We start from the raw sequence: 27,606 nt of genomic DNA, 5'->3' as shown, positions 1-27,606 counted from the left end.
TACCTCTGTATTTTCAGTGCCTAAAAATAATGCCATGGTAAAAACCTGTTGACTAATGAATACCATGAACTCTGTGGTTTCCAGAGTACCCTATTACATTGTGCATTTATTTAACTTTAACCAAAAAAAAATTAGGAAGATGTTTATAAACATTAACGGAATTTTTAGCCAAGATGGACTAATAGGAACCAGATTAACCCTCCTGCCTGAAACAACAAAGCATACACAAACATGAAATAATAGCTTTCAAGATCCTAGACATCAGGCAGTGAAATGAAAGTAATCCCTGAGAGACAGGAAACAAAAGAGGTGCCCCAGCATTCATGCCTTGATAGAGTTTCCAGAACATTGCAGAGAGAGCTGTGCAGAGAGAGAACACTAGAGATCTACAAAGGGTGCAAGAGTACTCAGTAGAGTTCTGTTCAGCATATACGTATGGATAAACTCTCTGGCCAGAGAAAGAACCATCTGAAAGGAATAGAGGATTAGAGGGAAAGATGCCTTTTCCCAACATCCAGATGGGAAAAACTTATAATTCATTTATGAGTGTTTTACTTTCCTAAGGCTGCTATAACAAATCACCACAAACCTGGTGTCCAGAAACAACATAAATTTATTCTCTTACACTTCTGAAAATTTGAGGTCTGAAATAAGTTTCACTAAGCCAAAATCAAGGTGTTGGCCAGATCATGCTCCTTCCAGAGGCTCTAGAGGAGAATCTGTTCTTTGCCTCTTCCATCCTTTTGTAGCTGCCAGCATCCCTTGGCTAGGGGCCACATTAGTCCACTCTCTGCCTCCGAGGTCACATTGCCACCTCCTCTTGTGTGTGTCCAATCTCCCTCTGCCTCTCTTTTAAAAAGACACTTGTAATTGGATTTAGGACTCATCCAGATGATTCAAGATAATTTGCTCATGGCAAAATACTTCATTACATCTACACAGACCCTTTTTTCCTTACAAGGTAATATTTATAGTTTCCAGGAATTAGGACCTGATACCTTTAGATGACCATTTTTCAGCAGACTTCAATGGGAAATTGGGTAAAGTACTCTTGGCTCATTAGTGAGGAATATTTAGCCTTAAACTGAGCACTGCTCCAGAGTTGCCTAACAAATCATGAAAGCAAGACCCAAAAGGGTCAAAATGTTTCCTAGTATCCCAGAATGAAGCTGAAGATGACTCACAGTAAATTAAAAATATTCAACACCCAACAAAATAAAAATCATAATGTCTGGCATCCCATCAGATGACCAAGCATGCAAAAAGACAGGACAGCATGACCCATAATGAGAAGACTAATCAGTCAATAGAAACCAAGCCATAACTGACATAGACACTAAAATTAGCACAGAAAGACATTAAAGCAATTATAACTGTATTTCATGTGTTTAAAAAGTTAAGTAGGAATATAGAAGATATAGAGGCCAAAGTTGAACTTCTAGAGATGAAAATCTACAGTGTTAGAGTTGAAAAATATACTGGATGGGGCTTCCCTGGTGGCGCAGTGGTTGAGAATCTGCCTGCCAATGCAGGGGACATGGGTTCGAGCCCTGGTCTGGGAAGATCCCACATGCTGCGGAGCAACTAGGCCCGTGAGCCACAACTACTGAGCCTGCGCATCTGGAGCCTGTGCTCCGCAACAAGAGAGGCCGCAACAGTGAGAGGCCCGCACACCGCGATGAAGAGTGGCCCCCGCTCGCCACAGCTAGAGAAAGCCCTTGCACAGAAACGAAGACCCAACACAGCCAAAAATAAATAAATAAATTTATTTTTTTTAAAAAATATATATATACTGGATGGAATTAACAACAGATTAGACATTACAGAAGAAAAGATTAGGTAGCTTGAAAGCACAGCAATAGAAAAAAACAATTGAGCATTTATACTTGGAAAATTTATAGCACTGAAACACCTATATTACAAAACACTATATTAGAAAAGAAGTTCTCATCAAACCAGTGACTTCAGCTTCTACCTTAAGAAACAGAAAAAGAAGAGCAAGTTAAACCCAAAGTAAACAGAAGAAAGAAAAGAATAAATATCCAAGTGGAAATCAATGAAATAGAAAACAGGGAAACAATAGAAAAACATCAATGAAACCAAAAGCTTGAGCTCTAAAACCGGTAAAATTGGTCTCAAGCCAGACTGATTATGAAGAGAGAAGTGACTTACCAATATCAAGAATGAGAGAAGTGACTACTATAGATTCTACAAATGTTAAAATGGAAAATAAGGAAATACTATGAACAACTTTAGGCCAATAAATTCAAAAACCTGGATGAAATGGGCAAATTCCTTGTGAGACACATATTACCAAAGCTCACTTAAGAAAAAATAAATAATCTGAAGAGTACTATAGGGAAATTGAAGTTAGAAACCTTGGACAAAGAAAATTCCAGGCCCAGGTGGCTTCACTGGTGAATTCTATCAACATTTCAGGATGAAATAGTACCAGTTCTATACAAAACTCTTCCAAAAATTAAAGTGGGGAAATGCTTCCCAACTTGTTAATGGTAGGTTCATAGAATATGGTACCAAAACCAGACAAAGATTTTAAAGTAAAGAAAATTGCTTATAGACCAATATACTTCACAAATATAGATGTTAAAATTCTAAAGGAAATTTTAGCAAATTGAATCCAATGGTATATCAGAAGGACAATTCTGGTCATGATAATTCATCATGACCAAGTAGGATATATCCTGGGAACATGGAGTTGACTTCACATTTGTAAATTGGTCAATGGAATTCACCATATTAGTAGACTAAAAAAATAGGAAGCAGTTGACAAAATCCAACATCCATTCCTGATTTAAAAATAGTCAAACGAGGAATAAGTGGGAACTTAAAGGGCATCTAGGAAAAATCTACACCTAACATAATACTCACTGTTGAGATACTGAATTATTTTTTCCTTAAAATTGGAAGCTAGAAAGGGATGTTTACTCTCAACACTTCTATTCAGTGTTGTATTTAAGGTTCTAGCCAGTGCATTCAGGCAAGAAAAAGAAAGAAAAGTCATCTCGATCGGAAGGGGAAAAATAGACCTGTTGTTATTCACAGGTGACATGATCATCTGTATAGGAAATCTAATGAAATCCACTTCTAAAAACTACTAGAATTTGACAAGTATGCAGGGTATGAGATCAATATGGGGAAAAATTTATTTCTTTACTAGCAGTGGACATTTGGAAATTAAAATTTTTAAAACCACTTATAATAGGAACGAAAAATATGAAATACTTCGGGATAAATCTGACAAAAAATATGAACGACTTCTACATTGAAATTCACAAAATATTGAAAGAAACTATTAATAACCTGAATAAATTGAAATATGTTCTTGGGTCACAAAACTCAATATTAGGATATTGATTCTCCCAAAATTGACCTATAGAGTCAAGGCAATCCAAAACAAAATCCAAGTGGGATTTTTTTTTTTTTTTTTGTAGGAATTGACAAGTTTACTCGAAAATTCATGGAAATGTATGGGAGTAGGCAGAATAGCAGAAAAACTCAAAAAAGAATAAAGTTGAAAGGCTAACACTACCTGATCTTAAGAACTATTATAAAGCTACAGTGATCAAAAGAGCATGATATTGGCATCAAATTAGATAAATAAATCAATGGAACAGAGTAGAGAGTCTAGAAATGAACCCACACATACCTGGACAACTGATTATTTTTGTTTCTTGAAGTATAGTTGATGTATAATATTATGTAAGTTATAAGTGTACAATGTAGTGATTCACAATTTTTAAAGGTTATATTCCACTTATAGTTATTATAAAATATTAGCTATATTCTGTGTATTGTACAGTATATCCTTTTAGCTTATTTTATACGTTATAGTTTATACCTCTTAATCCCCTATCCCTATGTTGCCCCGTCCCCTTCCGTCTCCCCAGTGGTAACCACTGGTTTGTTCTCTATATCTGTGAGTCTGCTTTTTTGTTATATTCACTAGTATGTTGTATTTTTTAGATTCCACATATAAATGATATCATACAGTATTTGTCTTTGCCTGACTTATTTCACTTAGCATAATGCCCTCCAGGTCCATCCATGTTGCTGCAAATGGCAAAATTCCATTCTTTTTTATGGCTGAGTAGTATTCCTGTGTGTGTGTGTGTGTGTGTGTGTGTGTGTGTGTTACATCTTCTTTATCCATTCATCTGTTGATGGACACTGAGGTTGCTTCCATGTCTTGGCTATTGTAAATAATGCTGCTGTGAACATTGGGATGCATGTATCTTTTCAAATTAGTGTTTTTTGTTTTTCTCAGATATGTAACCAGGAGTGGAATTACTGGGTCATATGATAGGTCTATTTTTAGTTTTTTGAGAAACCTCCATACTGTTTTCCACCATGGCTGTACGAATTTACATTCCCACCAACATTCCCAGTGTACAGGGGCTCCTTTTTCTCCACATGGACAACTGATTTTGACAAAGACACAAAGACAATGCAATGGAGAAAGAATTGCCTTTTCAACAAATTATGCCAGAAAATTGGATGTTAAAATGCAAAAAAAAAAAAATGAGCTTTGATCCATGCCTCACACTATATACAAAAATTGATGGATCAAAATGGATCATAGACCTACATGTAAATCCTAAAACTATAACACTTCTAGAGGGAACCTAAGAGAAGATCTTTGTTAACTTGAGTTGGGCAAAGATTTCTTAGCTATGACACCATAAAAGAACAAATTGATAATTTCAACATCAACAAAATTTAAAACTTCTGCTCTTCAAAAGACACTTAAGAAATAAAAAGATAACCCACAGACTGGAAGAAAATCTTGGCAATGTGTCTGATAAAGGATCTGTATCCAGAATATGTAAAGGACTCTTAAAGCTCAGTAGAAAGAAGACAGACAGCTCAGTAAAAACATGGGCAAAATATTTGGACAAATGCTTCACCATGAAGAGATGCTTAACATCATTAGTCATTAGAGAACTGCAAAGTAAAACCACAATGAGATATTGTTAAACACTAGAAAGGCTAAAATTAAAAAGAATACCATGCTAAGTTTTGACAAGGATGTAGAGAATTTAGAACTCTAATACACTTCTGACAGGAATGAAAAAACAAAAACAGTACAACCGCTTTGGAAAACAGCTTAGCAGTTTTGTAAAAAGTCAAACATCTATGAACCAAAGACATAGTCTTTCTACTCCTAGTTTTTTAACTCAAGAGAGAAGTAAATTTATATTCATAGCTGTTTTATTTGTACTAGCCAGAAACTGGAAGTTACCCAAGTGTCCATCAACAGATGAATGCATGATCAAATTATAGTATATCCATACAGTAGAATACAACTCATCAATAAAAAGGAATGAAATGTTGGTAACATTCAATATCATGGATGAATCTCAAAACAGTTATGCTGAGTGAAATAAGCCAAGCAAAGAAGTGTATATATTGTATGATTCTATTTACATAAAACTATAGAAAATACAAATTAATCTATGGTGAGAGAAAGCAGATTGGCAGTCACTTAGAGATAGGAGGTCAAGAAGTGGGGTGAGAGAAGATTTTACAGAGAGACACAAGGAAATGCAAGTGATGGATATTCACTTTCTTGATGGTGGTCATGATTTTATGGGCATATGTGTATGTCAAAACTTGCCAATTTTTACATTTTAAGTATATGCAGTTTATTATGTCAATTACCTCAATTAAAACTATTTTTAAAAATTAATGGATTTCAGGACTTTTTATTAGCATTAAAGTGCAGTTAGTCAAAAGTATATGTTTATGGATCGAAATACTTAAATTTCTTTCTACAGCATTATTCTAACCATATCTTGAGTGAAAACACAAGGAAAATTTACAAGTTGTCTTTCAAATTGATGACTTGATTTATCTGTGAAACTTAAATAAAACTTACCATAATCATAAAGAGGTCGAACATACCGATTAATTCAGTTTAAACAATTAAGTTAATAACTGTTCTAAGCACCTCAAGATTGTAACTTATAAACAAAACTCCAGGTATTCACTGTAAAAAATTGATGACAGTTGAACTGTTTAGGTTCTCTTGAATATATTATGCAGCAATACTGAAATTTATTACTGTGCTTATCTTGGAAGATATTTATGTAGTCTCAGTATTCTTATAACAGAGTTTTCTTAATCAAAGTTATTAAAATCAGTGATTATTTGATGTAATAAAAAGTGTTATTATAAATAATACTGCTGTGAATATTGGTGTTTTCATTTTCTTCAGATATATACTGAAGAAAGTGGAATTTTGGATCATAAGGTAGTTCTATTTTTAGTTTTTTGAAGAACTTCCATACTGTTTTCCATAGTGGCTGTACCAATTCACATTCCCACCAAGAGTGTACTGTGGTTTCCTCTCCTCCACATCCTTACCATCATTCGTTATTTGTAGACTTTTTGATGATAGCCATTCTGACAGCAACCAAGATATGGAAGCAACCTAAGTGTCCCATCAGCAGGTGAATGGATAAAGAAGATGTGATAGATAGATGCATACATACATACATACACACACACATACATACACACACACACACACACACACACACACACAATCGAGTACTACTTAACCATAAAAAAGAATGAAATTTTGCCAGTTGCAACAACACATATGGACCTGGAGGGTATTGTGCTAAGTGAAATAAGTCAGACAGAGAAAAACATACTGTACATTATCACTTACGTGTGGAATCTAAAAAATAAAACAAACAAATGAATATAACAAAACAGAAACAGACTCACAGATAGAGAAAACAAACTAGTGGTTACCGGTGGGGAGAGGGAAGAAGGGAGGGACAATATAGGGGTAAGGGATTAAGAGGTACAAACAACTATGTATAAAATAAATAAGCTCTAAGGATATATTGTGCAATACATAGAATATAGCCAATATTTTGTAATAACTTTAAATGGAGTATAATCTATACAAGTATTTAATCACTCTGTTGTATATCTGAAACTAATATAATATTATAAATCAACTATACTTCAATTTAAGAAAAAAGAGTAGTGATAAAGCACTTACATTGACTCATTCATGAAATTAGTCCTATATTTTACCACTTAAGCTTATAAACACAAATGGCAAATGAAATCCAATTGTCTAACATCAAACAAGTATATTTGTTTCTGTATATTCATATTTTAGAGTAGTTTAAAAGTTGCAGACATTGTTTCAAACATACAGTTTCCTATTACTAGATGTAGAGAAATATCACAGATAGTACAAATCTATTTCAATTTCACCAACATTTATTAGTCATTAAAGTTGTGTTCTAAAGAGTAAATTTATCATAATTAAAATCCTTATTTAAATACAAGTGAAAAAATACCTATAGATACTATTTTATATTGTTGAAATATATACGTTTTTAACATCAATACTTCTCCCCAAATCCTAATACTAACTGCAGACAGTGCAGACTCTTTAAGAAATACCTAATTTTAAACTTCCTTCAAAGATATCTATTCACAATGTTAATCTAATGATAAATGACTTGCGTATTTTCTAATTTGTTTCATCTCTATGTGAAAGGAGATTTTTCTATTTAGTGTATACATCATTGAGTGTCTAATCTTGGCATTGTATGTTATCTTCAGTTTATTAAAGATAATCTTCATTATCTTTAATCCTGGTAACATTCCCGAGAGGTAAGTATTTTTATCACTTCTTTATAAAGTTGAGGAAACCAGTTCCCTGTGAGACTGATTTGCCTTAAGATTCCTCTGCAAGTAAAAGTCAGAGGTGAGAATCAAACCCAGGTCCACGTGGTTCCAAAGTTTATACTCATTCCAGTACACTGTAGTGATTTTTGATTTATAACTGTAATCTTTGGATTTTTAAATTTCTTAACTTTTACATTTGTAAGATTGCAAGCTCATTAAACACCAAATAAATTAAGAGCTGTAAATGATAATTCTAAAGTGAGATAAATTTCAAAAAACATTTTTATGCTGTGACTGTCTGTATATATATATATATATGTCATATTACTCTTGATTGAGCATAAAAGACACTCAAATGGTAGCTATTTGCCATTTGTTTTATCAATTTAATAGATACAGTTTAAATTAGAATCTGTGAAGTACAGTATAAAAAAGATTGGAAATATGCCTAAAATTCACCTTCTTTATATAGGCTAATATAAATTTGAATTAAATAATAGGTATTAGTATATTCTATGGTGGGTTTTAGCAAGTTTGATTTATTGACTTCAGGAAGTTTTTCATTCTAGTTTTACTCCACTTTATAGAAATCCAGAGGAAGAGAATAAAAATGTAAAGCCTTCAATCCACTTCAACATTATAAATGAAATTCTGTGTTGTATAGTGTTAATATTATCTCCTTTCATTTATAATCTGGTTGGAGAGACAACATTAATATGGATATATCTGGGAATTCCCTGGTGGTCCAACGGTTAAGACTCCACGCTCTCACTGCCGTGGGCCCGGGTTCAACCCTGGTTGGGGAACTAAGATCCCACAAGCTGCGTGGCGCGGCCAAAAATATATATATGTGTACAGATATATCTAAATGTAAAATCTTTGGACATCCTTTATTAACTTTCTTAGCCCAGCCCTAAGGAAGAAACTCTAAAAAATACATACTTTAGCTCCAACTGTAATAATGTAATATCAGAATACAACAGAACTACCTGGAACCAGTGGTGTACTTGTCCTTTGTATCATAGCTACTTCTCTTTAATGGGCAGAAATGCAATCCCAAAGCCTCACTATACTTTTATTTTGCTTCTAAAGCTTCCCAAAACTGCCTTGCAAATAATATTGCTACCATCCTTTTTTTTATAGAAACTCCTCTTCCCTCTTTATGTCTCATCTACAAAGTCAGTAAGATGTCAGCAATTTTTCTTGTCTCCTGACTTACTTTTACCATTTCTGTGCTCTGAAGAATATTGACAAAAATTTCAGAAAAATCTGACAATATAAAAAGAAGCCTTTCCGTCTCCCTGCCAGATTTCTGAAATTCCAGGTTTATGTTGGCATAATTCTCTTCCCAGCATATGTTTATGAAAAAAGAAGTATGTATGTCTTTCTAAACTACTAATTTTCTGACTCAGCTATTTTGGATAATTCCAAGACTGTGTATCATCATTACACTGGACTTTTCAACTTACTAATAGATTTTCTTCTTTCTAATGTAAGAAGACCTAGTTATTAATCCAGTTACCAATTCTTGATAAGAGTTATATGAACACTTTGTCATTAAGATTGGAATCTCCTTACAATTTAAGCAGGAATATCATCTTTGCTTAAAATGTGAAAAAAGTAATCTAGCCAAAGTAGCAAGCAGCAAGTTATTCTTAGTCAAGTTAGTCTTAATAACTTACTGTTTGACCAAGTAAGAATGTTCTAGATCTCATCATTTGAAGTGTACTCATTGTTTGTGAACCTCAACAGGTAATGTTATAAGTTTGAGTTAAAGAGTTTACAGTGATGGTTTTGTGAATTATAGTTTAGTGTCCCTGAAACTTTAACAATTACAATTTGTTTTGATTTTAAAGGAAATGTTGGGTGAACTCTTCACTCCCGTAGAAACACCTGAAGCACCAAACAGGGGATTCTTTAAAGGCTTGTTTGGAGGTGGTGCACAATCTCTTGATAGAGAAGAACTATGTAAGTTGATTTATTTAATTTGGATAATATGTCTATAAAACAGAAACATTCAAGCCATATAAATTTTTCTTACATGTATAAATTATGTTCACCTTTTTCCTCTCTGTCACAACAATTGATAGACCCATGTTTCAGCAAAATACATAAAATTATATTCTGCCATATTCTAACTCAAGTCAGGGGAATAGTTTACTCTGGAAACCAAAATCGGAATGGCTTCAGGTGGCTAAAAAGGAATATTCACAGCTTTAAATGAATAATTTAAAAAATATTTTTTGACTTTCATTAAATATGATCTTCATTATTTTAATTCTGTAATTGACTTTAGTTGATGACCTTAACTTTGAAAAGTTTTTACTTAAACATTTATTTTATCTTACAAAACTTCCAGAACTAGTCTCATTGCACTTAGAAGGTTATTTAAAATATAAAATCTGGTTCATCTACTACCTTCCATAGAATTGGCACAAATCAGAAATTGGTCCTTGAATGAACTAATGAATCAATGAATGTCTGACCTTTCTTTCAAATTGGAGCTCTTAGCTATCCTTGAATTTTTATTTTCTTTTATTCTTTCTTTTTTGCTAGAATATTTTAGAATTTTCCTTTTCTGTTTGGTTGACTAGAAAGACTGTAAGATTACCAGCAAGTAAGTGTGTAGTGCAAGTTCATTTTAAAAACTTCCCCAAATGATTGTTCAGTCATCTGGGTAATGAGGATTGGTCAGTTTTAATTCATTTAAAAAATGAAGACTGTTCTTCAAGTCACGGGGGACGGATATTTTATTTTATTTTTTTTAATTTAATTTATTTATTTTATTTATGGCTGTGTTGGGTCTTCGTTTCTGTGCAAGGGCTTTCTCTAGTTGTGGCAAGCGGGGGCCACTCTTCATCGCGGTGCACGGGCCTCTCACTATCGCGGCCTCTCTTGTTGCAGGGCACAGGCTCCAGACGCGCAGCCTCAGTAATTGTGGCTCACGGGCTCAGTTGCTCCGCGGCATGTGGGATCTTCCCAGACCAGGGTTCGAACCCGTGTCCCCTGCATTGGCAGGCAGATTCTCAACCACTGCTCCACCAGGGAAGCCCGGGACGGATATTTTAGAATAACATTCTTACTGAGGTTAACTGACAAAGTTATACAAAATTCAAACATATATACATTTTTTACTTCTCAAAACATGGAAGAGCTAACAGTATAGTGAAGACAGTATCCGTGGGGAAAGGTGGTGAGCGTGGCAACCTGAGGCCACTTTTACCCTGGAGTACTTTGCTAATCTAAAGCAGCAAGCTGAGATTCTACACTGTGTTAGGACTAGCAAGGTAGGCTCCCAGAATTGGCTAAGATGGGAACCCTGATAAATAACTCTTTCTCTTTGCAAGGACCCCAAAGGGCCACAGCTTAAGAGTAAAGGTGAACTGGAAGTAAATCAGCACATACACACACACACAGACACACAGACTTTGAGCTCAGCTTGAGATGATCTGAGTGGCCCGGAAAACTTTCAACTTTAATTAAGATTTTTGCAAACTGCTAAAGTCCCCAGCAACTGGCAGATTCAAATGAAAATATTCTCTAAAGAAAGATAACATATTCAGAGTCCTCAAATCATTTTTAGAAATAATTTTTCAAATATGTAGTCAGGTAATCCGGAATACTAGGAATCAACACCATGATCAATAAAACAGAAAAAGCCAAAGCAGAATCACAGGTACTTCAAATATTGGAATCATCAGACACAGACTATAAAATAATTATTCATATTATGTTCAAGAGGATAAGTATCAATACTGTACCTGAACATTTTATCAGGTAACTGAAAACTATAAAATCAATACAACAAATGTGTAAAAGACTAAAATGAAATTCTAGAAATGAAAGATTCAAAAACCAAGATTAAAAGCTTAGTGGATGAATTTAACCACAAATTAGACACAACTGAAGAAAGAATTACATAACTTAAACGTAGGTCAAAATAAAACATCCAGAATGTAGCACAGAGAAACAAAAAGATGTAAGAGACATAGGAGGAGATACAGGAAATAGAAGTTGCAGTGAGAGGGGCTAACATATGTTAGACCTTCTCAAGAAGGAGATAGGAAAGAATGTGATGAAGAATCAATATGTAAAGAGATACGGCTGGGTATTTTTCAGAATTGACAGAAGACAGCAATTCACACATTTAAGAAGCCAATTAATTCCAAGAAAGATATTTTTTAAAAATCCACAACTAGATAGGTCACATGAAAATAATGTGTATCAAAAACAAAGAGAAAAACTTTCAAGTGGCTAGAGAAAAATGATAGGTACCTTTTAACAAGTTATGGACTGAGTTCTCAACAGCCAAGGTAATAGGATGATCTTCTATCATCCTATTATCAGAAGATAGTACTTAATCTAGAACTCTATACTGAAAAGAAAATATTCTTCAAGAATAAGAGAGTTTTAGACAAGTGAACAAATAAATAAGCCTCACTATCACACTAAAGGGAATGGCAAAGGATGTACTTCAAATAGAGGGAAAATAATCTTGATGGAATGTCAGAAATATAGGAAACAATGCTTTGGAAAGAAAGTAATAAATACATGCATAATTATAATTACTGAAACCTTTATAAACTGTAAAGCAAAGTCTTGTGGTATGTGTATACACACATAAATAAACAATGTGATCCAAAATATTGCATAAAATCAAGGGAATTAGAAAGGATAAATGGATTTGAGGTGATCTGAGATCCATGCATTTTTTGAGAGACTTGTAAAAAGTATCTATTAGCATTAATAAGTTAAGGAGTCTTGTTGTCATTTCTAGGGTGACCTCTGTAACCTAGAAAAGTAGTACATAACTTGATGAATAGCAGGAAAATCATAGTCCTTCCACAAGGAGGGAAGAAAGAACACAAAACAGGTGAGATAACTAGAAAGCACATGAAAGATGGTAGATTTACTTAAATATAAATAACCGTAGTAAATGTAGGTAGAATAAATATTCTAGTTAAAAGATAAAGACTATCAGACTAAATTTTAAAAGAAGGAAAAGTATATTGCTTACAGAAGACACATTTAAAATATAAGAGATAAATACTACCAAATGTAAAATAGATAGCTAGTGGGAAGCAGCCGCATAGCGCAGGGAGATCAGCACATAGCACAGGGAGATCAGCGCATAGCACAGGGAGATCAGCGCATAGCACAGGGAGATCAGCTCGGTGCTTTGTGACCACCTAGAGGGGTGGGATAGGGAGGGTGGGAGGGAGACGGAAGAGGGAGGAGATATGAGGATATATGTATATGTATAGCTGATTCACTTTGTTATAAAGCAGAAACTAAGACACCATTGTAAAGCAATTATACTCCAATAAAGATGTTAAAAAAATTTTTTTAATAAAATATAAAAGCACAGAAAGATTGAAATTTTAAAAGGTAGAAAAGCACAAACGCAAATGAATCATCTGCCTGGTACGACTGTGTTAATATCAGAAAGAGTAAACATTAAGGCATTATTAAGTATACCTAATATTTTGACTTCAGTATATATAAAAAACAAATATGGACATAACTGCTAGAAGAGAAAATTTCTCAATCATAGTGGGGACTTCTAAAATATATCCATTGATTGAGATATAACAGCAGACAAAAATAGGTTGCAAGGGTACAGAAGATATTAAGAACACAATGAAGGAACTTAAACCTAAAGAACATTACAGAATATACATTTTCAAACACATACAGAATGTTCATAAAATGTATTCTATTGATATTTGTAGGGAAATTATAGATGAATGCTGAAGTATTTTGGAGTAAAATATCAATTTCTATAATAAATTTTTAAGTATTCCTTCAAAAATTATATATATACAGACAGTCAAATGGCAAAAAAAAATGTTATCTATTACGAAAATTAGATCATGGATATATGGATGTTTATTATACAATTCTTTTTACTTTCCTATATGTATGAAACTTACATTACAAAAAGTTAGGGTTTTTTTTTTAAGTTTGTTATGTTAGATGGTTTTTTTAAAAAATCAACAGATTTCAATGGATTAGAATTAAGAGTGTGTGATCTAATCACAATGCAGATGATATATCAAGACCAAGTTTGCATTGTTCCAGGAATTCAAAGCTGATTTATTATTTTTAAAAAAGTTAATTGATAGTTCACCACATTAACAGATTAAAGAGAAAAATCATACCACCACCACAATAAATGCAAAAAAGATGTGTTAAAATTCAGTATCCATTCATGATAAAAATTCCTAGAAAGTAATTTGATAAATTATAGCTACAAATGATACAACATTTAACTACCAAAACTCTATAGCAAATATCACACTTAGTACAGGAACATTAAAAGATATTTTAAATTTTTCATTTGAGATAAGGTATGAGATATAATTCTGTTACCACATATATTCAACAATGTATTAAAGTCCCTAGAGAGTGTGGAAAGGGAACTAAAAAGAAATAAAAGGTACAAGAATAGGATAGGGAGAACAAAATAATCACTTGTGAATGTTTGATATGATGACATATTTAGAAAGCCTATAAAGTCTGTAGCTAAATCATTAGAAATAATGGTTTAGTAAACTGACTAGTTATAATCAGCATATAAAAATAAAATTTATCATATCATATTAACAGTAAAAAATGAAATTTTAAAAATTGCTCTTTGTATTAGTTTTCCATTGCTGCTATAACAAATTACCACAAACCTAGTGACTTGAAACAACAGAAATTCTATTATCTTACAGTTTTATAGGTTAGAAATCAACATGGGTCTCGCTGGTGTGTTACCAGGACTGTGTTCCTTGTTGGAGGCTTTAGGAGAGAATGGTTTCCTTGCCTTTTTCAGCTTCTAGAGGCCATCCACATTCCATAGCTGGTGATCCCTTCGTTAATCTTCAAAGCTAGCAACTTTTTTGCATCTCTCTGTTTTTCTGAAGCCACATTTCTCTGCCCACAGCTGGGGAAAGCTCTTTGCTTTTAAGAACACATGTGATTACATTGGGTTTACCTGTATAATTAGTCTACCTTTAGGTCTTTAACTTAATCACATCTGCAGAGTCCCTTTTCCCATGACGGTAACATATTCACAGGTTCCAGGAATTAGAGTGCCATCATCTTTGGGGGTTTGGGGGGGCCATTATTCTACCTACCACAAGAGTATGAAAAAAAGTCAAATACCTAGAAATAAATCTTAACAGAAGATGTTCAGGGACCTCCATGGGGAAGGTAGAAAATTATCGAACTTCGTTGAGAGAAGTTAATGACCCAAATAAATGAAGAGATATACCATGTTCATGCAGTAGAAGATGCAATAAGAACATCCCTTCTCCCAAAACTGGTATATGCATGTACACAAATAAACATTTAATGAAGCCCTTATCAACCCGCCCCCCAAATTTTGTAACTGTTTCTAAATTTTATATAGGAATTCAAAGGGTCTCACTACTTCTATTAACATTATACTAGAGGCTTTAACCAGGACAATTAGGCATGAAAAGGAAGTACAAGCATGCAGGTTTGGAATGGAAGAAGTAAGATTACCTCTCTTCACAGATGACATAACCCTGCATATAGACGATCTTAAGGAAACCACACACACACACAAAAAAAAACATTCTAGAGAGTTCCCTGGCGGTCCAGTGGTTAGGGCTTGGCGCTTTCACTACCGTGGCCCCAGATTCAATCCCTGTTCAGGGAACTAAGATCCCACAAACTGCACTGCGTGACCAAAAAATTTTTTAAATTAAAAAGTTTTTTAAAACACATTCTAGCCAATAAACAAGTTCAGCAAGATTTTAGGATACAAGATCCATATAAAGAATTGATTGCATTTCTGTACACTAGCAATGAACAAACCAAAAATTAAATTAAGCCAACAATTTCATTTATAATAGCATCAAAAAGAAAAAATACTAAAACATATACTAAATATATGGAAAACATATACTAAAACATATACTAAAAACTTCGAACATCATTTAAAGAAATTAAGACATAAATAAATGGATTAATATCTTACGTTCATGGATTGGAATATTTAACATTTCTAAGATGGCAGTACTCCCCAGGTTGATCTATACATTCAACACAGTCCCTGTCAAAGTCCAAGCTGGTTTTTTGAAGAAAGAAACAAGTTGTTCCTAAGATTCATATGGAAATGGAAAGGATCCAAAATAGCCACACACACAATTTTTTCTAAAAAGAAGAAAGAAGATACAGGACTCACACATTTTGATTTCCAAAGTTGCTACAAAGCTGTAATCATCAAGAGAGTGTGGTACTGGCATTAAGGTAGATACATAGACTAATGGAATAGAATTGAGAGTCCAGAAGTAAGCCCATACATGTATGGTCAATTGATTTTCTACAAGGATACCAAGAAACTTCAGTGGTGAAAGAGTGGTCTTTTTGACAGATGGTGTTGGGACAATGGATATCCACACACAAAAGAATGGATTGGACCCCGACCTCACACCATACACAAAAATTAACTCAGAGTGGAACAGAGACCTCAATGTAAGAGCTAAAACTATAAAACTCTTAGAAGAAAACCTAAGTATAAATCTTTGTGACCTTAGATTAGGCAATGGTTTCTCAGATATGACACCTAAATCATAAGCAACCAAAGAAAAAAATAGATAAATTGGATTTCATCAGAATTAAAAGTCAAAAAAGATAGTCTGGTATCTGATAAGAGTCTAATGTCGAGTATTAAAAAATTCTTACAACTCAACAATAAAAAACCGAATAGCCCAATTTTTAAATGGGCAAAGGGTTTGAATAGACTTTTCTCCAAAGAAAATATACAAATGGCCAATAAACACACAAAAAGATGCTCAATATCTTTGTCATTAGAGAAATGCAGATCAAAACCACGATGAAATACCACTTCACGTTTACTAGGATGGTTGTAATCAAAAAGATGTACAGTAACGAGTCTTCTCAAGGATATGGAGAAATCGAAACCCTCACAAGTTGCTGGTGGAAATAAAATAAAGAAAATAATAATGTAACCTCTTTGGAAAACTCTGGCAGTTCCTCAAGAAGTTAAACATAAAGTTATATGACCCAACAATTCCACTACTGAGTATATACCCAAGAGAATTGAAAACACATGTTCGCACAAAAACTTGTACAAGTGTTCATAGCAGCATTATTCATAGTAGCCAAAAAAAGAAAACAACTCAAATGTCCATCAACTGATGAACAGATAAACAAAATGTCATATATCCATATCCATACAATGGACTATTATTCAGTTATTAAAAAGGATGAAGTACTGATACATGCTACAATATGGTTGAATCTTGACATTAAGTGAAAGAAGCCAGACACAAATCCACACAGTGTGTGAATCATTTGTATGAAGTATTCAGACCAGGAAAATTTATGGAGACAGAGAGTGGATTATTGGTTGCCAAGGACTGAGAAGTGGAGGAAATGGAAAGTGACAGCTAATAATCATGGGTTTGTTTGGGTGTTTTGTTTTGTGTTTGAGTAATGAAAATGCTCGAGAATTAGTGATGGTAGTTGCACAACCTTCTGAATAAACTAAAATTTACTGAATTGTTCAGGGCCAAATTTTATGGTATGAGTTACATTTCTAAAGAAAGAAATGTATGCTGAAGAAAGAGGGAATCTGACATCAGTCTTTAATGTATTTTAAGACTTTTGCAGTTATCTAGGTGTTAGGTGATGAGGGTCTAGGTTATAAAGGGAAAGGAAGCAATGAATTCCTGAGATCTTTTGAAAGAAGAAGTTGATCTATTTGGTAAGTGACAAGATAAATGGATAGAAAGAAAGGGATGTGGTTATCTACAACTTTGGGAGACTGAAAAGAAATACTGAATAAATTCTACATTTTTCTTCTAAGCCTAAGCATAGTACTTCAAGTAAGAGAAAGTATGGTGTAAATAAACTAAAATAAATATGTATATTTAAATCTATGTCTTTGAATTTAAATATTTTAAAGTTAATTTATCTTTAATTTTTTGGACACTTAAGAGTGATTTTTTTACTGTTATTAAAGTGGTATCAGTATACCCATTATTCATTTCAACAAATAATTACCAGTCACTTTTTTGCTCAAGTTCTATTATATGAACTAGTATAGAATAGAATATTTATTAATGTACGTTATGGTTTTGTATGTTTGAAAAGTATCTACAAATTATTAAAACAATCACAATAAAAAAGTAATATAGTAAAATAAATAAATACTTCAATTATATTGTCAATCAAGTGTGTTCTAATGCTATCACGTAGTAGGATTTTATTAGTAAAAAATTTTCATTTTCTGGGTTACTCTTTCATTTATCAAATCATTCAGTTGGAGAATCATCTTCGGGAAAGGCTTCAAGAAGTCTTGCTCAGCATATCCCTGGCCCTGGTGGCATCGAAGGCGTGAAAGGAGCAGCATCTGGAGTTGTTGGTGAATTAGCACGAGCCAGGTTGGCACTAGATGAAAGAGGGCAGAAACTTAGTGACCTGGAAGAAAGAACTGCAGCTATGTTATCCAGTGCAGATTCATTTTCTAAACATGCTCATGAGGTATGTCTTGTCGAATATTTAAGCCAAAAAGCCTAGGTAAAGCAAGTGTGAAAATTACTGTATTTTTATAGCTGTTGTATTTCTACATATGAATTTTCATGTATCCTCAGTATGGTTGCAAATTCCTAATTTTTGCCGCCAGAGGGAACCATTACAAGAATATGTCTCAGTAGCCTTTGGTCTCTTACTGAAGTTTATAAATTTTGAAGGTACCTACTCACCTTCAGGCTTTTTGTAAACAAAGCCAGTGGCTTTGCAAACGGTTTCTTAGGGGATACAATAAGAACAACAAAGCTAATTTTCCTAAATGCCTCAGATTCTACTACTAACTTCTCCTAGAGAAGGAAATAATTTGCCTCTTGATTCTTTAGGTAGCTCTAAATAACTGAAATTGGCCAATGTTTTTATTCAGTGAAACAATACTAAATCTGTCTGTAGACCAGTTCACACAGAGGAGTAATGTGCATTTTTGCAACGAATTCATCTTGATGAACTAGGAAGTTGTGGTGGAGCTTAAAAACAGCTGCTGTAAAGTAGCAGATCCCTAACTGGCCTTCTTACAAATACACTTTGTTAGCCAGAATAGTACCCCTGAAAAACTGAATTTAAAAGCCGTCAGGTGGAATATACGTTCTTCATTTTGACGCACAGTTCTGCCACTCCTTGATGCTTTTTACTGGGCTACTTCACACATTTAGTTCCTAGCCTAGCCCTCAAAGGCATTTTGAGTGTATTACCTGAAGAAGCCATATTAAGGTTATTTTTATATTTGAGTACCCACTCTGTCAGTAATAGCTCTTCTTTAAACTTTTCAGTCAAAAGTCATCTCTTCCTTGCTCAGTAATGTTGACACCTAGAATGTTTGAGAGGTAACTTGACTTGGGAGAGATTTGTCCAGGCTTTCAGAGAGATTCAGAGATCTTCTGTGAGTCCTTGTACTAGGCCAACACACCTCAGATACAGGCTAGTGCCTTCAATCTAGGTCAGGCCTTTTGTTGGCATAACCCTGCCCCTGACTGTGATCTCTAAGGCATATAACAGTTCAGTTAACCTCAGATATATCTACAGTCAAAATATTTAGCAAAGAGCTCAATCCCTAGCTGTTCGCTCTTCCCTTCTACCAAATGTTCCTGAGCCATATTTGAGAGTCTAAGGAAGACAGTACGTTGAGGTGGTTAAGATCATGGGTTTTTTAATTAGACTACATGGGTTCAAATCCCAGTTTCACCATTGTGTTACCGCGGTTAACCCCTATAAGCCTCAGTTTCTTCATTTGTAGAATAGGGAGACTAATAATGCCTAACAGACAAGAGTTGTTGTGAGGACCAAGTGAAATCATGTAGAGAAGGTATGTTATACAGTGCCTGGCCCAGAGTTAAGTGCTCAGTAAACTGTAGATGGCAGCAGTAGTAATTTCAGCCTTTCATTCTCCAGGTTCTTTAAACATTATTTTTAATTCACTTTAGAGAACTGAAAGTTACCTTATTTTTTAAGTTATTAGCTTAGGTCACCAAAGAATGCACTGAGCCAAAATTTACTTATGTCTTTAGGAAATGTGAGGACCTTCTAGGCTAGTTCTTCATAGATGCATTCCTTTTTCCTTGAAACGGAACAGTTCCTGCTTCCTGCTTTCCATATAAATACTAAATATAAAAATGAGAGAATGTTTCAGAATGATATCATGTTTTGGAAAAGTATAGCAACCAGTTGTAAGTGTTGTTATTCTGGCATTTTTAAAACGTGTTTTTCGTGTTTTCTCCCCTTTAGATGATGTTGAAATACAAAGATAAGAAGTGGTACCAGTTCTGACAACCAGAAATCCAACTAAGTCCAACTTCAGCCAGAAGGAAAAAGAATTTTCCTTTTTTATTTTATTGATTTCACTTTAGGAAAGTTAACATTAAAGAGATGTTCATCACTGGATACTGTTCTTTCCTAGCACAATCATGCACTGTTTGACCTCAGTCATGTGGCTTTAACTGAGGAGTGTTCACACACACTCAACGTGGAGTATGTGCTGTGGGCCAGCTACGAGTTGACGGTTTGGGAGCTAGGATGGTCACATGTTACAAATGAAGAAACAGAGGGATGTTGAGGAGACGTGGCAGGGACTTTTCCTGGGTCAGTCCTGTATTAAACTTTCACATGCCAAAAGATTCTGTGCTGTCGTTATCTGCCATCATTGTTTGACCTCTTTGAGGGAGAGGCAATAAGTCAGAAGTCCTGAAGCTGAAACAGTTATATTTGTGTCACTTACTGAATTATAAACGGCTGTCTTGGACTTTCCCTCCCTTCAACTGACTGGTCATCAGTATCATTAGTGAAAAAGACACAAACTGTTTATTACCATATCTTTAGACAGATAAGCTGAATGGTGGGCTTTAAATAATAAAAACATACACATAGTTGACTTGTGTATGGGCTACTCTTGGATTCTTGTTATTGTATACTTGTGTTTAGTCCATATTTTGTCAAAAGCAAAACAAGGCGATACATCACTTTTCATTGAAAAGAAAAGTGTAGAGCATGACTGAACTGCTCATGATTCTGGGAGTTTCCATGTAATGGCTATGCAGTGTGGAAAGTGAGAAAAACCTCCATTGTGGTGAGGAGAATACTTCAAGGTCCCTTGTCCTTGTTCTCATTAATTCAGCTAAATGTGGATTTGACCAAAATAGTTACTGGTTAAATTTGTAGAAATGTTGAAATTGGCTAAGTTTTTAATTTTGCTTGAATTTTTATAAAATGTTTAACCCAATGTACCTTTGCATTATTTAATTAAAATTGCTTAAAAAAAATGTTTCATTATTTCAGTAAAATGTTCAGCTCCCGTTTTAATATGCCCTTTACTTGCTAACAGTTCCAGTACACTCAGGTGATGAGCCAATTAAATCTTAGTGCACATGCTGTCGCATGGAAAAAATTACAAGCATCCTTTGTCAATAATTAATCTATGTAAGAGTCTAGTCTGATGACGTACAAAGTATTTTCTGTAGAAATTACTGTAAAACTGTTCATGTCCTTTCAAGGTTTTAAAAAGCCAAAAGGAAAGGAAAATATGTGCATTTTGGTAACTAAATTATTCCTGTATTGGAGTATAAAGCAGATGAGACCATCGGTGGACAATAAATGATTGGTCCCTAGAATAGCACATAGGCAGAAAAGAGATGATGGGGTAGATCTGAAGTAGGTAAGCTCATTCTGCAGGCTCATCTGAGATTATTACTGATGGTTCTTAAAGCAACAAAGGACGAATAATATAGAAGCATTATACTTAGTATTAATGAAATTTAAATATTTTCTTCTATAAAAAATAATTTAAAACAGTTTTCTTTTGTCATTAAGAGATAATCAGAGCACAAATTGATAGCAAACATGATGGTTGTTTTTCTATTCCATATGATCATTAAAGGTATATTGTAGAACACCTTAATTTCACACAGTCTGTTATGCATTTTTCCTCTTTACTCTTTTCATTAATAAAGCTCTTATGTTTACATTTTATAACGTGCACTATGGAATATGAAAGTTTACATTAAAATTTACTTTAAATATCATTAGGAAGGGATTAAATATATGTGATAGAGATAACTGATCAAGCCAAAAGAAATATTTTAAAAATAGTCATTCTCAAAAGTTTTTGACTTTGTAGAAAGTACCTATGAGTAACATTTCTGTTAGTTAATGTCAGCTATATGATGAACATGTAGCAGTTTACAAATTGTTTAATTTGTATCATATATTATCTAATAAACCCATTGTTCCATGATATGTCACAGGAAGTATTAAGCCGTTTTTTAAAGGTACAGTTTTGTGAATGTCATCAATAAAATCAGTAGTTAACAGATTTGAAGTTGAGAAGCACTAAGTAAAGTAATATACTGGTTGATTCCCCATTCATATGTAAGGGCATATTAGCTCCAATTATTTAATTCGCTGTGTTATTTTGTGTTAATTGTATATCAACTTAATTTTTATATCACTGTCATTTTTCCTGTTGTATATAAAATGAACCAATCTTGTAATTATTTTCAAATAGAGAAGTTAGATACATTTACCTGAGATGGATTTTATAAGAAAATCTTAAATTAATATTTCAAGTTATTTTATTTCATTTTTAAATTAATCTACAAATTATGCACAGCAAACTAGAAACTCACTTAGGATTAGAAAGCTTGAAGTATTTTTGAAAATAGGAAATAAGTTTCTCAGAGTTATACTTGATTCAGTCTGTAGATAAGAGACAGTCTGCAGTAATAAACTAACCCAGGGAATTTATTGTAATTTGAGAGGTAACATCTCTATTTTTTTTCTAACGCAAAAAGTTACAGTCACCAGCAAGCCAAGATTTCAGGAAAACAAACCAAAAATTTAAAAAAATAGTCAAAACAGAAAATATTAGAAAAATGAAAGATTTTTGTGTGCTTCCTCCATTTCTTCAAACATTATTCTTTGTTGCCTGTGTCGTTGACTCTCAAATCACTGAAGTGTTCACTGATTAGCAGTTTGTCAGTAGGAAGTGGTTTCCCTATATGTACCACATACCTGGTTCGTTTCACTCTTCAAACTAAAATCCATATGTAGTTGCTTAGAACGTTATTTGAAACCTTATATTCTGACAACTTCTGTATATTACATCATTTGAAGTTTTCAATTATCTTAATTCCCTTGGTTTGCATTTCAGTTGTACAAAGTGTTTCCAAAAATGGTTATAGATATAACTGAGCTATTACTAACTTCTTAATTTGATTTTTTTATGGATGGGAAAAAGTGCTGCTAATTGTCTATGTTATTATGTGTACTGTATTACAATTTAATTAAGTACAGTACTTTAAAGAAAGAAGCATTTTCTTTTGCTTAGAACTTTTTAATTGTAGGTTTCTCTGAAGTTATTTCATGTAGATATGTGTTTTAAACAAGTCTGAAAGTGTTACATACTTTTAGGTTACAGGGGGTGATGAGAAAACAGCTGAGGAAAGGAAAAATATGTGAAAGACACCATGGACTTCAAAGTTTTACCCTGAGTTCTGTATTCCATATATGTTTTGCTTAAGGCATTTTCTCATGTGACATTAGAAAAGCTATATCCAAAGGTAAATTTTTTGTGGCAAAGATTTATTTTACATTTTAACTTTTGGGATTTTGTTTATTTGTTTTTGCAAAATAAAGAGCACTGAACTTTAAACTTGAATTTTTTCTGCAGTTTTTTAGGTAATGAAAACTTTTTATTATCATTTAATTCACATTTCTCCGTTCAAATCAAGTGATAACATATGTATAAAACATACCAAAATTGTGACTATGCTGCTAGCTGCACCTTAAACAAATGATCTTAGTTTTAAAACCTTCAATAAGGTTTTATATAGTTTTCAAGGATAAAAAAATAGTAAAATCATTTGCTGCTTGTTTCAGCGTTCTAGGTCTTAAATTATTGCAACACTTTCAGATTTGTTTTAAGATCATACAGTAACATGTTATATTTATACATACTGCTAGAGAATATACTTTTAGTTTTAAAATGGAATTTTTATAAATGTACTCTTTAATTTTAAAAATGGTGAACTTGTTAAGTTTAAGTCAAAGTACTTAAAAAGTATGTATATTATCCATACAAAAAGTTATGTTTTACGCTTATAATAAGAAATATTGGTATCTCATATCGAGATACAATTAATTTTAAAGAATCATACATCATTCAAAAGTCTTCACACATGACAGGAAAGATATCATTACTATGGTTTAAAAGAAACCCTCTCTTGAGCATTTTCAAATATTAATTTTATTTTGGGGAAAATGCCCACAACAATAATTACAAGATCTTTCTCAATAGCTGCAGCTTGCTGTTGGATGCCTACCTTAATTATTGTTTTAAATATATATATATATTTAAAATAGTTTTCCAGATATTTTCTTCTACCTTTTTTAAAAATAAATTTCCAAAAATGAAAACAGAGTTTATGTATTTTTGTCAATGACGGTTTTTATTTTGTAGTTTATAGAATTTGTTCCTTATCAGTTTGATACTTGATCAAATATTCCTAGACTTTTTAATCTGTATTTACTTTGAAAAAGAGCACTTCTCTATCTTAAGTGTCCTCTGTTTTTTTCTTTTCCCTCTTAGGGTGTTTGTTCTCTTGAATTGAAATTTATGCCCCAAAATTATTTTTTTTTCATTTGAAAATTAATGTGAAGATACTGTTTACAGCTTTTGTTAATTATACTTTTCATCACTCTGATCAATTTCTTGGAAAGTGCTATGGGGATGATTTTTCCTGTGACTCTTAATGATCTTACTGTTACCACAGAAGTTTTAAAGCTTCTGTGGACAGAAAATAGTTGTAACAACCCCAACAAAAATCAAAGGGGAAACTTTCGCTTACCTTTCTCAGCTGAATTAAATGGTTGTAATAACTTCCCAATTATCAGGGTTATAACATTGCTTTCTGCAGTTCCTAACACAGTCTTAAATTATTAGGCACAATTCCTTTACAAATTGAGTACAGTAGTCCAGGGCTATGTGTAATTAAATTGCTCTTTTCATTGCACTCTTTGCATCAGAAAAATCGTGACTGTGTTCTGCCAATATTTCGCAACGAGGCTTATAGTTTAAATTAAAATTTTATACTGTATGAGTTGTAAATAAATCAGTATTAATTTATTGTAGGTTGTTTGGCTCAGGCATTTAAAATGGATATAGGCTAATGACAATGGAATCCTATTTATTTGGGAGTTTGGGTTTTTTTTTTATACTTTTGCAATGTGTTTTGTGTTGTTTAAATTTTCTTCAACTGAAGACAATGTAAGGAGGTGGAAACAGATTTAACATATCAATAGAGAGCAATGCAAAGAGGGTAAATCATGTTTTAAATTTAAAAAAATTTTTTTTGTATATAAATGGTACTGTGATACTTTAGGTGTGACCTCTGCTTAACGTGGTAGTTAGAACCAGAAAAACATTTTGCTTTCTAGTTATACTATTGGTTCATTGTAAATGCAACACCAAAAACAATATTAAAAAGAGCAAGATTAAGTTTTTCTAACATTGTCCACTTCAGGGGCAAGCATGGTTGGTATAGAGCTCGAGCTTGTGTACACATTAAACTGTACATGCAGGTAGTTTTCAGTTGCTGCACTTTTTTTTTTAATCTTGCTCAGTCCAGTAACTATCTCAAAGGTGATTGCTGGAATATGCATTTTAAATATGATTAAAAAACCCATCTCTGTGTACTGTTTCATTTAAAACAAAAAACAAAAGAGCACTATTGCAAACACTAAAAAGGTGTTAAACTTTGTAGTTATTTTGCATTCCTGTACTTTACAACTGTCATCACAGCAAAAGGTTTAAATTAGGTAATGAAATATTTTTGTAAATAAATACCGTTAAGCTGGTATTTTAAAATAATGTATTATAAATTAATGTTTCTGGAAAATGTTCATATATATGTATATGAATGTCTCTTTATGCTGAAGGGCTCTGATTGGGCAAAATAAAATATTCTAATCTCTTCTGAAACTAAATAAGCCCTTTTTTCTGGAATATTTGTTTTAAATTTTTTCTCTGAATTGTGGAATTAATCCAGTAGTTTAACCTCAGCAAATAATAGATAAAATAGATTTCTACATCTGCAAAGGGAAAGTCAAGTTAATCAGGTAATTCAAGTAGAACAAACTATACTTTTCTTAACGTTCTGGACTTTTTGGTAAAAGTTACCTGCCCCTACATTGAGTGGGAAGTACAGTAAAGGGTGAGGGGCCAGACACTAGGCACCAGGTGTAGATGAAGACATCTTGGCCTTGAGTGTGTACGGAAATCCTCAGCATCTTGTTAAAATGCTGATTTGGATTCCAGGTGTCTCAGGTGAGGCCTGATTTTGCATCTCCAATAGGCTCCCAAGTAATTACAGATGCCACTAGCCTATGGAACATACTTGGAGTAGCAAGGTTGTAGATAATTTCCATAAATGGCCTTTTGCTAGTTGATATTATCAGTATCAGTGTCCAGCTACTTGTACCAAAAATGAACATCACATTAATGGATATAGAATAACGTAGCTCAAAGAGGACCGAACGTCCTTATTTATCATTGTTCCCATTGCATTTCAGAATAAAGAATATGGTAATTCTCATTAAATTGAAGGTTTATTTGATTTTGAAATCTGTATCATCTTACTGCCCACATGGTGGCAGTCATGTGTCACCTTATTGTCAGCCTTTAACAAGAGGCGTTTACAGTATGGTGTAACAAGGGAAAACAGACTTTGCAAAGGTTAATTTTTATGACTGATACTTTTCATCCAGAAAATTATTAAAATCTTAAATACGGAATAGACAAAATATCTAAGTTATTTGTTGTAAAGTGATGTAAATCTTTTGGTAGTGGTCTGCTATATTATCAAAAGAAATAGTATTTTTCCAGAAAATATAGGCATAAAGTGATAAAGTTTTAAAAAGTAGGGAGACTGTCTTCATGTATCTCTGTTCATGGCTTTTTAAAGAACCTTAATTTAGGGTGTGTCCTGTTTAAATGGTACAGTGCTGTCCACTGTTTTAGATAGAAATATATTTGTCATTGTAACTCTTCAGAGGTGTTTATAAGACGATTCTGATTTTCTTCCATTACTTTAAAAGATAATGTGATTGCTCTGTCATAAAACTTTTTTTAGTTTTTGTACAAATGTGATCTTTTAAAGAAGAAAAGATTTCTCAAAGTCATTTTACTTTTTCAAATTTTAATTTACATCAATAGTATGTATTCACTCAAAACTTATGGAAATATTCTGACCTTTAGTTTTGGTCACATCCAATTGTACACTATTTTAAAAAAACAAAACCCCATAGTTTTTCATAACTGCTTCTAAAAACAACAACATTAAGCTACACATTTAATTAATAAAAACAGTTTCAGGTAATACAGAATATGTTGTGACTAGCAAAGTCTAGAAGACTGAGAGCTTCATTTAAATATCAAACTCAAGTCCTTAATTTACTAATCTGTTGCAAATTTCTGTCATCCATGGAAGACCTAAGGTACAGCTCTCAACAGGTATCCTGATGCAAGGTTAACCAACAGTGTTACTATTTCACAGTGAGTGTGTGTGTGTGTGTGTGTGTGTGTGTGTGTGTCTGCTCCCAAACAGAAGACCCCTTTGTGCATCTCTCCCTAATTGAGTTTATCTCTGAATGTTTCTCTTACCCCACCTCCCTCCCTCTCTCTTTTTCTCTTTCTTTCTCTCTTCCCCGTCCCTATCTCCAATGCCTCTCACTCCAAATCTCTTTACTCTTTAGTAATGTTTATTTTAACCCAGCACAGTTCTTTGCCAATTTTGGACAGAAATACTATAATTTCTTAATGTTTCTCAGGGTCCCCCCCTAAATACTGGGTGAATTTGTAAATAATTTTTATAA

The 27,606-nt window shown here is 33.3% G+C and overlaps 1 protein-coding gene across 8 annotated transcripts in view; it reads left to right on the top strand.

Moving 5' to 3' along the window:
* The window catches only part of STXBP5 (syntaxin binding protein 5), a gene marked incomplete at its 5' end in the record, with an annotated part of 166,216 nt that extends 142,066 nt beyond the window's left edge, over positions 1-24,150 (top strand). For 6 of the 8 annotated variants that reach the window (XM_082474485.1, XM_082474484.1, XM_082474482.1 and 3 more), the window contains 3 exons: positions 9,534-9,645; positions 17,981-18,201; positions 19,969-24,150. In XM_082474485.1, coding sequence (XP_082330611.1) covers positions 9,534-9,645; positions 17,981-18,201; positions 19,969-20,010 — 375 coding nt within the window. In that variant the 3' untranslated portion in view covers positions 20,011-24,150. Of the gene's footprint in view, positions 1-9,533; positions 9,646-16,066; positions 16,921-17,980; positions 18,202-19,968 lie in introns of those variants that run through there. The other 2 variants (XM_082474481.1, XM_082474486.1) reach the window with 2 other exon arrangements.
* Between the last annotated feature and the right edge of the window lie 3,456 nt (positions 24,151-27,606).

This window comes from Balaenoptera physalus, assembly GCF_965194825.1.
Source record: "Balaenoptera physalus genome assembly, chromosome: 9".
In the NCBI taxonomy this organism is placed as follows: Eukaryota; Metazoa; Chordata; class Mammalia; order Artiodactyla; family Balaenopteridae; genus Balaenoptera; species Balaenoptera physalus.
This window is presented reverse-complemented; position numbering and strand designations above follow the sequence as displayed.